The following is an 18,024-nucleotide window of genomic DNA, read 5'->3' as shown; positions in this document are numbered from 1 at the left end:
CGTCTCTGCCGGCGAAGAAAGGAACATGTGGAAATCACTGATAATATGAAAGGACAGAACAATCAGACATGAGTTAAGGGATGAGGCAATAGTTTCCACGGTACTAGAGGGAGCTGTAGAGCGTATGTCAAAATGTCCAACAAGTAATTGAGGATCTAGTGTGCTAATGCTACTCTGAGATGAAGAGGTTAGCACAGGAGAAGTCAGGTGACTGGCAATTGATCTTTTCTTTAAAAAAAAAAAAACACTATAAAAATTCCTTTACATTCGATGTCAGCAAATTTCTCTTACCCAGCAACGCTTTCCCTGACACTGATAATCTACATTTTATATCATTTCTACTTTCGCCATCATCAGTTATTTCACTCCCCATATAGTAAAAATCATCTGCTATCTTACTTCCTAATTTAACTGCCTTAGCGTCGCCTGGTTTAATTCGACTGCCTTCCATTACCCTCGTTCTGCTTTATTTGATGTTCACTTTACACCCTCCTTTCAAGACGCAGTCCAATTCTTTCAGCTGCTGTAAGTTCTTTCCTGTCTCTGACAGAATTACAGTGTCATTGGTAAATCTCACTGTTTTTATTTCCTCTACCTGAACTTTAATTCCATCTCCAAATTTGTATTTAGTTTCCTTGCTCAATGTACAGATTGAATAACAATTGGAAATGGGTACAAGCCTGCCTCACTCCCTTCTCAACCACCGCTTTCCTTTCATGCCCTTTGTCCCTTATACGAGGTATGTGCAATATGGTTTCTGTACAAGCTGTACAAGCTGTAAATATCTTTTCGATCCCTATATTTACCCCTGCTACCTTCGAATTTCAAAAAGTGTATTCCAGTCAGTATTGCCAAAAGCTATTAGTCTTCTAAAAGTTGTCGTAGGTTCAGTACTGCCTCATATGTTCCTACATTACTCCTGAATCCAAACTGATCTTTTTGAGATCGGCTTCTACTAGTTTTTGCATTCTACTGTAAATAATTCGTCACAGTATTTCGCAACCACGGCTTATTAAACTGATAGTTCGGTAATATTCGCACCTGTCAGCACCTGCTTTAATTGTAACTGAAATTATTACATTCTTATCGAAATGTGAGGGTAATTTCGCCTGTCTCATACATCTTGCACACCAGCTGGAGTACCGCTACGGTCGCAGGTTCGAATCCTGCCTCGGGCATGGACTCCAGGAGTCTTTTTTAGAATTAGGTTTTTCACTGCTCTGTCAAATTCTTTTCGCAGCATCGTATCCTTTCTTCATCTACTTCCTCTTCCCATTCTATAATAGTGCCCTCTTTGCACTTGTATAGTCCCTCTTTACATTCCTTCCACCTTTCAGCTTTCCCTTCATTGGTTTTTCTCAATACTGGCTTGACATGTAAGCTCTTGATATTCATATAGCTACTTCTCATTTCGCCAAATGTCTCTTTAATTTTCCAATAAATGGTATCTATTTTTCCCTTGTTATGCATGCTTGAATAGCCTTGCATTTGTCCTCCAGCCATTCTTCCTTAGCCATTTTCCACTGTCAGTCTCGTTTCCAAACGTCTGGATTCCCTTTCGCTTGCTCTATTTGCTGGATTTTTATATTTTCTCCTTTCATCAATTAAACTCAATATCTCTTGTGAAATTCAAGGATTTTTACTACTGCTGGCCCCACTATCTCTCAAAAATAACAATTCGTCTTCTACTGCATTTCTTTCCCCTGTTCCATTCAGTCCTTGCTTAATGTTTCTCTTGAAACTCTCAACAGCCTCTGGTTCTTTCAATTTATACAGGTGCCACCTCCTTAATTTCCTACCTTTTTACAATTTCTTCAGTAGTTTTAATCTACGGTTCATGACCAGTCTTTCTTATTAAACAAAATGGCAACAGCTGTTGAATAATCCTTTACTAGTACAACCGGTTTCGCAACCTAAAGTTGCATTATCAGACACATATTCAAATCATGTACAGCAAAACGTAGATACAATTGGATACCCCCTATCACTCTCAGTCAAGTTGTACTAAAAATTCTTTCCTTTAAAGATCTGAGAGAACTGAAGCGTCCAGTAATCTCTACGTTTCGCTGTGAGTGATTTGATAGTGTACATGATGATGCAATTTTAGGTTGCTGAACTGGTTGTAGTTAAAAAGGATTATTCAAAAACTGCTACCGTTTTGTTTTACGCGAATGCATTGTTACAGCTGTTACTGGCCGCAATATGAAGTGTATTGCATAACCAATAAATTGTGGCAAGGGCTCACATCTGTTTCTGGAAGTGTCTAATCTTTGCCTTACAATAATTTAAACAATTTGAGACCTTCCAGTGTCTCCAAGTCTCATCTGCGTATACAACCTTCTTTCATGATTCTTAAGCAAAGTGTTAACAATGATTAAATTATGTCCCGTGCACAATTCTATCAGGAGACTGTCTCTTTCATTCACTGGTACAACTGAAATAACGCTTCCGTTACAGGAAGGTATAACAACGCTTATAGAAAAAGTATAAATTGATAACGAAAGTGCTTAAAAACCCTTTGTAGAGTTGTAATGAGCAATTGACTTCTCTTTATAGTTACTTTTTTTAAATGGGCTTCATTTTTCTATTTAGGTTAAAATTTATGGGTATTAACAGAAAATAATACAGGATGGGGCAAATAAAAGTGGCCCGGAGAACAGAATTCCAGTGTTAAAAGAAACACAGCAGAGAAAAAGAAACACATTACCAACTTGACAATAGCAGATGTTGAAAGTGAGCGCCATTCATCTCTTGGCATTTCTGAGACCTGGTCAGCAAGCAACTAAAGACAGATCGAAGCTGGACTGTTGAAATTGTTGCAGTTTCATTCGAAATGTTCTACTGCAAGTCTTGAAGACTACGAGGGTTATTGCGATACACCTTAGACTTAAGGGATCCCCACACAAATTACAATGACAGGGTGCATTTGAAAAGTAGCATAAGTGATGGGCTCGGTGTTTTTGCTGTCATTGGGAGTAATTTTTAGGTGATGGTTCAGAATAAGCTCTAGCTAAGACTTGATAAGTTTAGTCAATATACTGCTAAATATCCGGCGTGGACTTGGCACATATTTATTCAAATCTTTTGTTACTTCATCCCCTCCACCCCCTCTATATGTCCACCTCCTACACCGTCCAATCTCGGTTCATCTACTCCTGCTCCACTGTCTGTGTAAAACACCCCTCCCAACCCACCCCACAACCTGTGCCTATCTCTTTCTTCCCTGCTGCTGTCTGTACATCTTTCTTCCTCCTTCACGCTCACGCCAATAGGAGCTTGGTGGTTCTTACCCCCACAGTATTTCTTTCCAGACTGTACGTGGGATGTGTTCCACATTTGGTTGAAAACGTTTCGGGGGCTTAGGAGCTTTCTACTCATGGTTTTGACTGCATACACACATGCCAGATGTATTTTACATATATTTAACATATTATACGCAGCTCAATGTTTATGACATACTATCTCCTGAATTATGCGTTGCACAATGATACGCTCAAGTGCTAAGAAACTGGTATGGGCATGCGTATTCAAATACAGAGACATGTAAACAGGCAGTGTACGGCGCTGCGGTCGGCAACGCCTATATACGACAAAAAGTGGCACAGTAGTTAGATCGGTTACTGCTGATATAATGGCAGGTTATCAAGCTTTGAGTTTCAGCGACGTGCTATAGTCGGCGTCTGAGCGATGGGACACAGCATCTCCGAGGTAGCAATGAAGTGGGTATTTCCCTTTACGACACGACCACTTCACGAGTGCACGATGAATGTCAGGAATCCGGTAGAACATCAAATGTCCGATATGGCTGGGGCCGGAAAAAGATCCTGCAAGAACGGAACTAACGACGACTGAAGAGAATCGTTCAACGTGACAGAAGTGCAAGCCTTCCACGAATCGCTGCAGATTTCAGTGATGAACCATCAACAAGTGTCAGCGTGCGAACTATTCAACAAAGCATCATCGATACGGGCTTTCAGAGCCGAAGGCCCACTCTTGTACCCTTGATGTCTACATCTACATCTACATTTATACTCCGCAAGCCACCCAACGGTGTGTGGTGGAGGGCACTTTACGTCCCTCTGTCATTACCTCTCTATCCTGTTCCAGTCTCGTATGATTCGCGGGAAGAACGACTACCGGAAAGCCTCCGTGGCGCTCGAATCTCTCTAATTTTACATTCGTGATCTGCTCTGGAAGTATAAGTAGGGGGAAGCAATATATTCGATACCTCATCCAGAAACCTGGACAGCAAGCTACACCGCGATGCAGAGCGCCTCTCTTGCAGAGTCTGCCACTTGAGTTTGCTAAACATATCCGTAACGCTATCACGCTTACCAAATAACCCTGTGACGAAACGCGCCGCTCTTCTTTGGATCTTCTCTATCTCCTCTGTCAACCCGACCTGGTACGGATCCCACACTGATGAGCAATACTCAAGTATAGGTCGAACGAGTGTTTTGTAAGCCACCTCCTTTGTTGATGGACTACATTTTCTAAGGACTCTCCCAATGAACCTCAACCTGGCACGCGCCTTATCAACAATTTATTTTATTTGATCATTCCACTTCAAATCGTTCCGTACGCATACTCCCAGATATTTTACAGAAGTAACTGCTACCAGTGTTTGTTCCGCTATCATATAATCATACAATAAAGGATCCTCCTTTCTATGTATTCGCAATACATTACATTTGTCTATGTTAAGGGTCTGTTGCCACTCCCTGCACCAAGTGCCTATCCGCTGCAAATCTTCCTGCATTTCGCTGCAATTTTCTAATGCTGCAACTTCTCTGTGTACTACAGCATCATCCGCGAAAAGCCGCATGGAACTTCCGACACTATCTACTATGTCATTTATATATATTAGGAAGAGCAATGGTCCCATAACACTCCCCTGGGGCACGCCAGAGGTTACTTTAACGTCTGTAGACGTCTCTCCATTGAGAACAACATGCTGTGCTCTGTTTGCTAAAAACTGTTCAATCCAGCCACACAGCTGGTCTGATATTCCGTAGGCTCTTACTTTGTTTATCAGGCGACAGTGCGGAACTGTATCGAACGCCTTCCGGAAGTCAAGGAAAATGGCATCTACCTGGGAGGCTGTATCTAATATTTTCTGGATCTCATGAACAAATAAAGCGAGTTGGGTCTCACATGATCGCTGTTTCCGGAATCCATGTTGATTCCTACAAAGTAGATTCTGGGTTTCCAGAAATGACATGATACGCGAGCAAAAAACTTGTTCTAAAATTCTACAACAGATCGATGTCAGAGATATAGGCCTATAGTTTTGCGCATCTGATCGACGACCCTTCTTGAAAACTGGGACTACCTGTGTTCTTTTCGAATCATTTGGAACCTTCCGTTCCTCTAGAGACTTGCGGTACACGGCTGTTTGAAGGGGGGCAAGTTCTTTCGTGTACTCTGTATAGTATCGAATTGGTATGCCGTCAGGTCCAGTGGACTTTCCTCTGTTGAGTGATTTCAGTTGCTTTTCTATTCCTTGGACACTTATTTCGATGTCAGCCATTTTTTCGTTCGTGCGGTGATTTAGAGAAGGAACTGCAGTGCGGTCTTCCTCTGTGAAACAGCTTTGGAAAAAGGTGTTTAGTATTTCAACTGCACGACACAAAGCCTTATGCCTCTGCTGCGCCCGTCAACACTGACATTCAACTGTTGATGACTTGAAACATATTGCCTGGTCGGACGTATCGAGCGGATGGGCGTGTACGGATATGGGGAGAGTCTCATGAATCCATAGATACTGCATGCCAGTAGGGGACTGTTCAAGCTGGTGGAGACTCTGTAATGGTGGGAAGCGTGTGCAGTTGAAGTGATATGGGGCCTCTGAGCCGTCTAGATACGACTCTGACAGATGACACGTACGCAAGCATTTTGTCTGATCACCTGCATCCACTCATGTCCATTGTGCATTCCAACGGACTTGGGCAATTGCAGCGCGACAATGTGACACCCTATTAGTCCAGAATTGCTATAGGTGGCTCTAGGAGCACTCTTCTGAGTTTAAACACTTCTGCTGGCCACCAAACTCCTGAGACATGAAGATTATTGAGCATACCTGGTATGTCTGGTACGTGCTGTTCAGAAGAGATCTCAACCCCTCGTACTCTTACGGATTTGTAGAGAGCTCTGCAAAATTCATGGTGTCAGTTCCTTCCAGCATTACTTTAGACATTAGTCGAGTCCATGCCACGTCGTGTTACGGAACTTCTGCCTGCTCACGGGGGCCCTAACGATGTTCGGCAGGTGTAGCAGTTTCTTTGCCCCTTCAATGTTATACGCATGGATTTGGGAGATTTTCTGGTTACCGTTACGTATGTTCGAGGAAGGAACTGTTTCTGTAAGCCTTGTATATTGAAATAAAATGTATGGAAAAGTAGATTGTACAGTCCTCGTAAGAATTTGGCAATGGTCTTTACTGTAAGAGGCAGTGTAAAACTTAGTGTTGTAGAGCTAGTCGCAGACGTGGTGTGTGAGTGGGTGTGTCTCCTGTGTGCCGGCAGCCGCGTGTTCAAGCAGGAGGAGGCTGGCGACGCGGGCTCCAGCAGCAGCCTGTCGCTGACGCCGCCCACCACGCCGGGCAGCGCCGCAGACCGCGACCGCCGCGCCGCCCACGGCTCGCCCAGCCCCACTAGCGGTGAGTGTCGCAGCTGCAGCTGCAGCTGCCGTCCCTTTCACTGCCCAGGCGGGAGCACTTGCAGTCCGCTCGCTTTTTCCTTCCCTTGCACAGTGCTGCTTTTACTTCTGCGCGGGTAGAATTCGCCTGATATGATTTTATTATTCGTCGAATAGTACGTGAAACGGAAAGCGAAAAGGACCTGTTTTCGAAACTTTTGGATTTTAACTTAAAATTCTACGTGCGTATTAAATTTGAACAATTTGTAAAAAAAAGGAATTTTATCTCTAATTTTGAGTGACAGTTTGAATATTTGTGACGCAAGATGGGTTTTTTGAAATAATGTGTTTTAAAGTTTCACTTTAGTACCATTGTTTCGTTGCACATGTTTAAGAAACAAATTCAACATTATATGCAGTTTTTTAAGTTAACTTTACATATTATGTGCTTAACCCTTTTCACATCTATAGCACATTGCAGTGTACATAAATTGAAAACCAAGTAAACTGGCCCCAGATTGAGAGAAATTAGTCAATTCTGTGCTGTTATCTTTTGGCAAAGTATTGGTATTTTTATACTGTGTTGTAGCCAACGGTAAATTGGTAACATCTGTAGGCATCTATAACTGTAATGTAAAAAGGTATCATTTGTCTTGTTTGGTTTTATTGTCATCATAAAATGTTGTTTTACGCAAAACTACTCCGAGCTCGTTAAAATGCCTGTAAAATTTAGGAGATGCTACTGTCTGGAACATTGCATAAACAGCTGCGAGATTCTGAAAAAGGACCTCTTGTCAGGCCAATGTTAGTTTCCTGCAACGACAAGATGTCCGTTTCCAGAAGACTGACATCGATGGCTTTTAATAATATTATTCACTCATGTTGGATTCAAACAACTTTCAAATCGATACGGGCATGTATAGAATGAACTATATTATTATAATACAGAAATAACGAAAATGGATATTCACGCCATTAGCTAACTTTTCTGCTTCTATTGACAATTTTACTTCTCCGACAAGAGGACCCATTTCACTTTCTGTTTCATTTACATTGAATCATTGCTTGGCGACGGACGTTAAACTAGTGCTGCTCTCTCTGATTCAATGTTTGCTGTTGATAATAATTGGGAGGGCTGCCCCAATATTTATTTAATCAATTAATTAGATAAACCTTGAAATGAACAACTTAGTACAATCCACAATGCAATGGGAGCGGGCAAGCAGCCATAGGAGGTAGCTGAATGAAACCATTTAGACCACTGTCTGCCACTATAAGTATCCACATGGGTATATCATTTACTTAATGACTGTTTCAGTGCTATTTTGGCAGAAAAAAGTATTCAGGACTGCATTATCAGGTGGGGTCAGGTGACTGAAATTACTACCGTGAACACAGACGTTGATTCTTGTTAAAGATACCGTTTATTTTGGTACTCGGTCCAAATCTCAATGGTGAACAAAGCAGCCGGCCGGAATGGCCGTGCGGTTCTAGGCGCTACAGTTTGGAGCCGAGTGACCGCTACGGTCGCAGGTTCGAATCCTGCCTCGGGCATGGATGTGTGTGATGTCCTTAGGTTAGTTAGGTTTAATTAGTTCTAAGTTCTAGGCGACTGATGACCTCAGAAGTTAAGTCGCATAGTGCTCAGAGCCATTTGATCCATTTTTTTGAACAAAGCATATATGATATATTTGGCGCTGAGGGGGCCAGTGTCTAAACCTAAGCGGCCTCGTAAGTTATTATGCGTGGGATTAGGAGGAAAAATATACTACTTCTAGGATTAATGTGATTCCGATACGTAACTTTTATTTTCATGCCATCCATACACTGGCTCATGCCTATTGTTTCAGCTCTGGCGAGAATAATCAACGAGTAACTTCAAGATATCATAAAACTGGGAGGTCAAACAGATAAAACACACATGATAAAATACATATAAATCATCAGAACATCCTAACAAATCTCTCACACGATCACACGTTTAGCCTACTTGAAATTCTAATAGATCGATCAATCTGCAGTGACCGTGCAGACTACATGGGCAATTGGAAGTCAATGCCAGAAATATAATACGCACTCACCGAGTGGGACTGATCTGGAATTAACAGCAAAATTTCACTCGCAGTACACGCAAACCCTATTCCTAACTAACTTACGAAGCAGATGGTCCTTGCTCCGTGCAATTATCCTCTGGGCCACCTGGAAACAGAATCCCTGATAACTGCGAAGTGCCAGCTAACAGTCATTCTGCTCGTCGCCGAGGGGAAGGAGAAGAGGCTCCTACCAACCACGAGATTCCACCAGCACAGGTGTATCGTGGACTGTTCACCCCAGGCATTAGGTTAGCACCAATGCTTAAGTAAAACACGTATCTTTACAGTACAGCTGCTCAGTTCAAGAAACCACATTCAAAACACTCAAGTCATTCCATAACTGAGAGCAACATAACAGGAATAGGAAAAGAATGGGCAACATGAAATATATAAACAAAAGCAATCGTGTGTCCATCCCTTCGCCAAAGGCTCTCTCTGTCTCTCTTTTCCGACTCATTAGTTTTCTGACTGGTTTGATGCAGTCCGCCACGAATTCCTCTCCTGAGCCAGTCTCTACGCATCAGAAGAGCACTTACAACCTAGGTCCTTAATTCTTTGTTGGTTGTATTCCAACCACTCTCTTGCCGTACGCCTTTTACCCTCTACAGGTCCCCCTAGCACCATGCAAGTTATTCCCAGATGTCTCAACACGTGTCCTATCATCCTATTTCTTGCTCTTGTCAGTGTTTTCCATAACATTCCTTTCCTCATCGATTCTGCGGAGAAACTCCTCATTCCTCATCTTATCAGTCCACCTGATTTTCAACATTCATCCTTACCACCACATTTCTAATGCTTCGATTCTGTTCTGTGCCGGTTTGCCATACAACGCTGAGCTCCAAACGTACACTCTCAGAAATTTCTTCCTCACATGAAGGCCTATGTTTGGTACTGGTAAACTTCTCTTAGCTCTCGGTACTCGAAGAAAGACGTGAAAGTGAATAGTGTGTCACTAAAGATAAAGTAATGAGGGTACCTCGAGGCGAAAGAATGGGGCGGAACCACCGTCTCAGTATTACCTATTATTCAGGTTCTCGCATTATATTAAACATAATTGTTTCGTGGTATCATTTTGTACCTCAACCTTGCGGCTGCATAAGCCAGTCTATGTGAAAACTTTTCCTTTTCATCTCGTATGGCCGTTTCTATAGGCATCACCACATCCCGTACGTATAAGACACTGTCAAATGGAAACGAGGTAGATCCAAAAAAAGTAGTACACTGTTTATTACAGTATTTCAAATGTAATAGCCATAACTGTTAACACATTCACCCTACTGTGAGACAAGACGGTCAGTGCCTTCATGGAAAAACGTTTGCCGTGGCCTACGGAACCAGAATGTACGCAGGGTGCACCACTTCTTTCGAACCAAATTGACCAACACCACAGGAAAATGGCTTGTGAGGGATATGTGACAGCTTCCCAGCGAAACTTCTGCAGCGTAGTCGATACAATATTGGCGTCATGTGGGCGGACATTATCACGAAACAGAATGATGATGTTCGTCAACCCATTGCCCACTGACTTTATGGAACACGGAGCCACAGTTAACGCACAGCGGTATTCGTGTACTTTGCAAAAATTGAAGCGCGCCATGAAGTGCAAACGCCCAGGATTGTTGACAGACAGCGTCATCCTGTTACAGGATAATGTTCACCCACATGTTGCCAAGGCTGTTTCGACTATACTACATTAGTTTGGCTATGAAAGCCTTAAACGTCCTTCGTACAATCTCATCCAACCCCTTGCGATTTCCATATTTCTGGAGCCCTAAGGAAAGACATTCGTAGCAGCTGCTTTGCTTCGAATGTCTTTCTTTAGAGTGCACGCCTGGGTAGAATCATGATTCTGTAGGCAACTGCAAACATTGTTCCATAAAGGGCATTGACCGACATCTCTCACAGTAGAATAAACACATTAACAGCTATGACGATTTAAAATAATAAATAGTTTACTTACTTTTTTTCTGTCTGTGTCGTTTTCATTTGACTGCCTCTTATACTTTACACATTACTCCTAATACTTCGTGCTACTTATCCTGGACTTTTATAATCTCAGGCACATTTCTCTATAAAATCATTGCCCGTCTCCATACAGCACAACAGCTTAAGAAAATATTGCACCACTTTCATGATTTACGTAAGTTTTGTTTTTCTTTCGTGAAATACAAGTTTTCAACACCCTTTGACTACTAGTATTTGGCACGTGTTAATTGAGGGATGCAAAAAGCATATAGGAACTGTTCAAATGGTTCAAATGGCTCTGGGCGCTATGGGACTTAACATCTGAGGTCATCAGTCACCTAGAACTTACGACTTAAACCGAACTAACCTAAGGACTTCACACACATCCACGCCAGAGGCAGGATTCGAACCTGCGGCCGTAGCGGGCGCGCGGTTCCAGGTTGAAGCTCCTAGAACCGCTCGTATAGGAACTGTCCTGGATGCAAATGAACGATCTGGACAAGCACCGATGAAATGGCTTCATGGATTTCTTAATAACTGCTTTCAACAGAAGCAGATCACTTAAGTATCGAGAAAAAGCAAAGTAGTTTCCTTCTTGAAATCTGGGAGAGAACCATCCAACCTCAAATATTATCCGCTTATTTCCTCTGCCATCTTTACAAGGTATTTGAATGGCTTCTTTTGGACAATTTGACCCTGTGCCTATCCGTCTATTAATACCTGAACAGGTATGCTTCAGACCCAACACATACAGGACGGATTTGAAACAGGTGACATCAACGGGGTTATTTTTATTGATGTACCTTCATGTAATGCTGCAGTAGGTCTACAGCATGACACACAATTGTGGCTCCATGGAAATTTTAGGCATTTCGTTGCACATTTGCTCAAGGAATACGAAGCCGCTAGAGAAACCAAAAGAATGTATCGCTCGAAGAAAGCGTTTTGCCGTATTTACTCTCTATAACATATACACCAATGACTAATCAAGGCCTAACAAGCGCTAAAGCTTCATATATTGCTGATGGTCTTGCCTTAGCAACCCAACTAAATAATGTTGATTTATATTGCACCGAGTTCGGGCACTGTTTTACACCTAAATACATTGGCGTAACTTCAGACAGATCTCAACAGGCCAAAAACACTGTCTCAACGCCTGATTCTAAATGTCAGCCAGAAAAAACATTGTTTGTAACGTCACTTGCAGTAACTTGGGAAGCGAGTCTCATGTTATCAGAACCTCCGCCATGGCACTCTGTTTCTTTGTAGGAGAGAGTGCGTCCACTGTATGGTGTAGCTGTGCCCGTACAAAACAAGTGAACGTTGCACTAAATGAAACAACAGTACTGATTCCAGAATGAGATTTTCACTCTGCAGCTGAGTGTGCACTGATATGAAACTTCCTGGCAGATTAAAAATGGGTGGCGGACCGAGACTCGAACTTGGGAACTTTGCCTTTCGCGGGCAAGTGCTCTACCAACTGAGCTACCCAAGCGCGACTCACGCCCCATCCTCACAGCTTTGCTTCCGCCAGTACCTCGCCTCCTACTTTCCAAACTTTGCAGAAGCTCTCCTGCAAACCTTGCAGAACTAGCACTCCAGGAAGAACGGATATTGCGGAGACATCCCCCAGGCTGTGGCTAAGCCATGTCTCCGCAGTATCCTTTCTTCCAGGAGTGCTAGTTCTCCGAGGTTCGCAGGAAAGCTTTTGTGAAGTTTGGAAAGTAGGAGACGAGGTACTGGCGGAAGTAAAGCTGTGAGGACGGGGCGTGAGTCGTACTTGAGTAGCTCAGTTGGTAGAGCACTTGCCCGCGAAAGGCAAAGGTCCCGAGTTCGAGTCTCGGTCCGGCACACAGTTTTAATCCGCCAGGAAATTTCATAGCAGTACTGATCACTGTATTTCTGAACCCGATACCTGCAGACAAAGTTAATCGCATGGCATGTATTGCACCAAGGGATGTACGTTGATAAAGTGGCTGAAGACGTTGAAAGGTAAAAGGTTGCAATAAATCATTTACACTCACTCCATGGTCATCAACCACCAAGATCTCGGGTGAAATCAAGAAGAAGTTTCCTCAGTTCAGCGTCAACACTGACTATGTCTCCACGCACTGCCAGAGGTTCACTATGGGCATCTAGATGTGACCAACTTCAAATGTGGATGAAACCTGCTGACCGTCTACCGCCTTGAGGCATTTTAGATGGGTCCACCTGGCGATAATTGAAGAGGCCAAGATCAGGTGTCGGTAAACTCAGAGACAACCTTGTCGAAAGGAGATACTCCAAAGGGCCGTCACAATCTTGTTGCAGAGGCGAGGAGGCAATGAATCACCTGTGTCACTGCCCATGCTGCCCTTAGTCATGCGGTGACGAAGAGCTGATGATGGCTGAGAGTGGACATTCAAAGACGCCATTCTTGGCGAAGAAAAGTCTACTAGTATCAAACATAGGCCCTAATTTAGGAAAGAAATGTCGTGGTGGCACGCATTAAAAACATGGAAGAAAGAGAGAGAGAAAGTCACCATAAGTCTGCACGACATCACCGTGGACGTTTCACACGATGGTAATGTCGTAACACCCTCTCTTACCCTCATTTCACCCCTTATTTTGATGTCTCTGAGATGAAAGTCAGAACCACGACATCCAGCTCTGAAATCACGCGGTTTTCTTATAGATGGACGATAAAAATAGTTCAGGCCTACCTCCGCTCAGAAATGACACGAGATGGCCTCAGAAGATACCATACATGGTGTCAATGAAACCACCTTGTCCCTTTGGGCGTTGATTCCCACACATTTCATGGTCGAAAACGACATTTCGTAGTGCGATGAGCAAGACTATGTCGTTCTTGACAAATCTGGCCATTGATGCCTCCGCCTGCACGTTTCCACCCTCCTCTGAAGACATTGTGGTGCAGGAACCCCTCTGAACATGACCTCATCACTTAAGAGCGTAGCGTGACAGCAATTTTTGCTGTGTTGTACCGGGTGGAACCACTAGATAACATTCAAAACTGTTCGACGGCATTTGAACGTGATTCATAGCAGAAAAGTTTTTTGCGCTTTCTCATCCTTCCTTTTCCGCGCCCTCTTGAGGCCTGATCACTGGAGGGTTCAGCATCGACACATGCGCGATTAAAATGTCAAACTGTCCCTTTAAGATGACCGAGTTCAGCGGCACCCTCTGTACCACGCTTGCATTTCTGTTGAGAGCGACAAAAATTTGCATGTCAGAAACTTGGACACCAATTTAGTCCCGCAACTGCTCTAGGGCCTGAAGGCAGAGAAACTCATCCTAATGGTGTCGAAGGGGCTGCCTACCACTCAGGCGCTAGAGGAGGCGTCAGACTGAATTGGTTTCAAAGTTTCTGACAGACACATTTTTGACGAGCTCAACGTGGGTGCAAGGGTGGCACCGAGGATGCTGCCGAACTGTATGATCTTAGAAGGACACTTTGCCATTTTATTCGTGCACGTTTCAATGTCGAATCCTCTCATTATCACGCTACAGGACGACGTGAAAAAGAAGGGATGAAAAAGCATAAAACACTATACTCCTTTCGGATCACGTTCAAATTTCGTCGAATGGCTTTGAACGGTCCGTTGTGGTTCCACCCTGTATTGCACAGCAAAAATTGCTGTTACTCTACACTCCAAAGGAGTGAAATCATCTTCAGTGAGGCTGCAACCACGCAATGTGCCTAGAGTAGGACTGAAGCGTCCAGGAGGTGTCAACAGTGCCAAAGGTTGTTAAGAACATCTTCCTGTTACTAATCTCACTGCGAACTGTAGTTTTCGACCACGAAAGGTGCGGGAATCAACACCCCAAGGGAAAAGGTGATTTAATTGACGCCCTTCATACGACCCCCTGAGCTTTTCGTGTCAATTCTGAGCGGAGCTGTGTCTGAAATGTTTTCCTCGGCGATCCACACGAAAATCGCTTGATTTCAGTGCTGGGTGCCTCAGGTCTGACCTTCAATGCAGAGGCGTCAAAAGGAGTGAAATGTTTGCTGTCTGATGTCACCGAGGTCGAGGATGATATCGCAGAGCGCCAACCTATTGAAACATTACAGACGAAGGTTGTAGTTATCTTCGAGCCAAATTTCAAACTTATGCGTTGCAATTGGAGACAATTACGAGGTTTCGAAAAAGTGATCCTTTATTTTGTGCCACATTGCAGAATGTCACAAAGCGCTTCAAGATCACAAGACAACGGAGTCAAATGTAAAGCAGTAAGTAGATAAATATATAGTATAACAGGAACAATCAATCTATATCACAACTAACATTTATTTATTGTGGTAACCAGTTTCAAAATGTTACCATCTTCGGACCACTAACTCCTTAGTGACATTGGAGCCAGTACACGGAGCTGCGCACATAATAAAATGTGCCAGTGAATAACAAGTAGTAGTTGAATGTTTTTGTTATACTGATTAAGGAGATGGGTGTTGTTCCTATGTGACTTCAGAAATATTTGTGTAAATATACGTAAGTCCCTCTTTAGTGTCACTCCCAAATATATTTGGTGCGGGGCTGTGATTTAACTGGTTACCTCTCGATCAATTTGGTGAGTCCATAGTGTTTGGTAAGTGGAAGGTGCATGTGTGGGTATTAGCATTGTTTGGCTTGAATTGATTTTTCTGATACTAGCTGTCAGTTCTGCATCTACTGCTACAGTGCAGGAAGAATGAGACTGCAGATTTCTAACGTATTGATAATTTACGAGCACTTACGAGGGATCTCCACAATTTCCACCGAAAGATAAACAGCTGGCCATTAAAACTTCTATCCAAGAAGGAAACAAATAACGAAATTTTAGCTATTGTGCGTATACAGTGTAGTAATATACAGTGTGCGAAATTAAGTCTGCCACCTCCATCCCTGCTGGGTCTCTGTTCGAACTGAGCATGGGTGACAGATACAGTTTCGTAATTCCATGCTGCTTCATCTCTATGCTATGAGGACAGAGACAGTTCCTTGGCCGCCCATGACCCAATGTTTCCAACGGATGAGTGATTCCGAGGACCTTTCTCCAGGGTAACACCGTCTGGGCGGAGGAAGGTCAGGGCAGCACGGGCAGCATGCGGCCTTTGATTATCTCGTTGAAAGACAGTATCATAGAGACTTCGAAGTCATGGGAAAGCTAACGGTCTGTGCTCACCAGAAATGCAACGCATCCTATCCAAATGCGGCTACGCGAACCAGAGGTTATAACACATTTTGTTACGAACCCTCCCAAGAAAGTCACGTGCAATGATGAGCACGTAGGCGTCTGCACAAGCATGAGTCGAGAGGCAATTAAAGAATATGAAATTAGGTGACAGACTCGGGACCTACTGACGATGAACAAACCGTTCCTCCACCCATAATTTGCGTATCAATTTTATTTGAAGTATCTAAAGATTCAACCCCCAAATTAAAGCACCTATGTAATTACATAAACTAAAGAAACATTATAATAATAATTCCCTACATACAAATGAACCGATATCTGTAAACAGTTTTCAGTTACCGTCATTTTGAGAGGAATGAATAAATTGTGCAAAATGGCAGCTCAGTTAAAAAGATTCAAGTTCAGATGGAGCGCCTTCTCGGTCTTGATGCGCGCACCAACACAGAGCATCCCGCTGCCCCAGCTGTACCAGAGAAGCGGCGTGTTCTATGGCTCAACAGGCGACGTCTAACTGCTTGACTACTCAGCAAGTTGCCACCAGAACTACTTTTTTTGAGCCGGAGGCACACTGTGTGAGGTGCCGACCAGCTAACAGAACACCTGAACATCGCTGCTCCTGCCTATTCTGTAACGCCTTCTTGGAAGGTCCACCAACTACAGTCTCCCCTGCGACCGCCTCTTGTCTGTAGTTACGCTCCGCCACGCGGATCAAACGGATCGTTACTTCGGGCACAGTCTTGTAACACTGCTCGGATACGATCGCCGTTTCAGTCGTTTGGCGATCGTGGGTATGTCGCGATACTACGGGGGATCAGCAGCGCCAGTCATGCGTAAGATTCACCATTTCTGTTGTCGAAACCTGGTACTCATAGTTTAGTATTCTCTCTCGGGGGTGCTCACACTCAAAACTCGTGTGGTTATGGGTGTATATTATTTCTATACGTCGTGCTGTGATTATCTCTATATAAATGGAGGCTGCCCCAGGATAACAGTACTATGATCCATGCTGGCTTCAGAATATATCTCTCTGTGTTAGTTTCTAAATCCTTTATTTGTGTTGCGATTTCTGCCACCTTTCCCCAGTGTTCATTCGGATCAGTGGCTTCCTGCAGGTAGGACTCAAATATGCTACTCCAGGCGGGTGCGCAGCGAAGAATAATTAACGCTAAAATGAAGATTTGGCCCTGTCGACTACCCCCTGAAGCAGCTCTTAGGATCTCTTAATTCTATGAATTACAATCTAAACATAAATGAATGATGAATGCTACTAATCCTACTAAATGATAAACGTTGTTTCTGCTTGTATACTATTGCAGATTAAAAAAAACTTTATATTAAAAAGCTTACATTTCCTAAGTAAGATTTCTAATCAATTGCGCAGCTCTGCCCCTTATTATACGCAGCACGGTCCAACATCAATAACGCGAAATGACTGACATCATCTACTTAACAAACACTAGAAGACACTACTTTCAGAGATGATCTACGGTGGTGTGGAACCTCAGTGGAAATAAACTAACGTAATCAAAGCTGCTTAACTTTCATAGCCCTAATAAGCCAAAGCAATTTGCGATATCACCGTATGCACTACGTCCGGTGCGTCGAAATGATGGTTCTCGTACTCGTCTGCGACGATGGAAGAACTCCAGCCACCAATAAAGTCTTTCAAACACTAGGACGGCAGAAGGCGGTCCTCTGACTAATATACTACTCAAATACTGTCTTCTCCTCTCTGTGTTCTACATACGAGAAACGCGAACTCGCAGCCACAAGGACGGCGTTCAGATAACGTCTCAACGTAAGTATAGGCAAAAGAAGTGCTCTCAATTACTGAACGCTGCGTACTCAACGACGACTTCCAACCCAGAGGTGAAGTCCAGAATCATATAGGTACGCAACAGTACAGTGACTAACTGTTCTAACTATTAACTCTCCTGAGAGCAAAGACAGCAAGTCCGTCCGTACCAACAAAGCTGATATCGAGCGACCGTCTCAACGGAAGACTACGTCTCTCTACCGCTGGCCTCCCAGCAAAGCTCGGCTCTCCACCATCGTAATTCCGTAAACAAATCATATTGCCGAAACCACGGAATATTCTCCCTCTCTACAGACTCTTTCGAATTCCGACCAACAATATTTTAGTCTTTTGTCGTCC

The 18,024-nt window shown here is 43.4% G+C and overlaps 1 protein-coding gene across 1 annotated transcript in view; it reads left to right on the top strand.

Moving 5' to 3' along the window:
* The window catches only part of LOC124606321 (transcription factor SOX-1-like), a 118,965-nt gene that overhangs the window by 46,231 nt on the left and 54,710 nt on the right, over window positions 1–18,024 (top strand). Inside the window, exon 4 of the mRNA XM_047138304.1 lies at window positions 6,525–6,658. Within this exon, the coding sequence (XP_046994260.1) occupies window positions 6,525–6,658 (134 nt within the window). The remainder of the gene's footprint in view (window positions 1–6,524; window positions 6,659–18,024) is intronic.

The sequence above is a fragment of the Schistocerca americana genome, chromosome 3 (genome assembly GCF_021461395.2).
Source record: "Schistocerca americana isolate TAMUIC-IGC-003095 chromosome 3, iqSchAmer2.1, whole genome shotgun sequence".
Lineage (NCBI taxonomy): Eukaryota > Metazoa > Arthropoda > Insecta > Orthoptera > Acrididae > Schistocerca > Schistocerca americana.
This window is presented reverse-complemented; position numbering and strand designations above follow the sequence as displayed.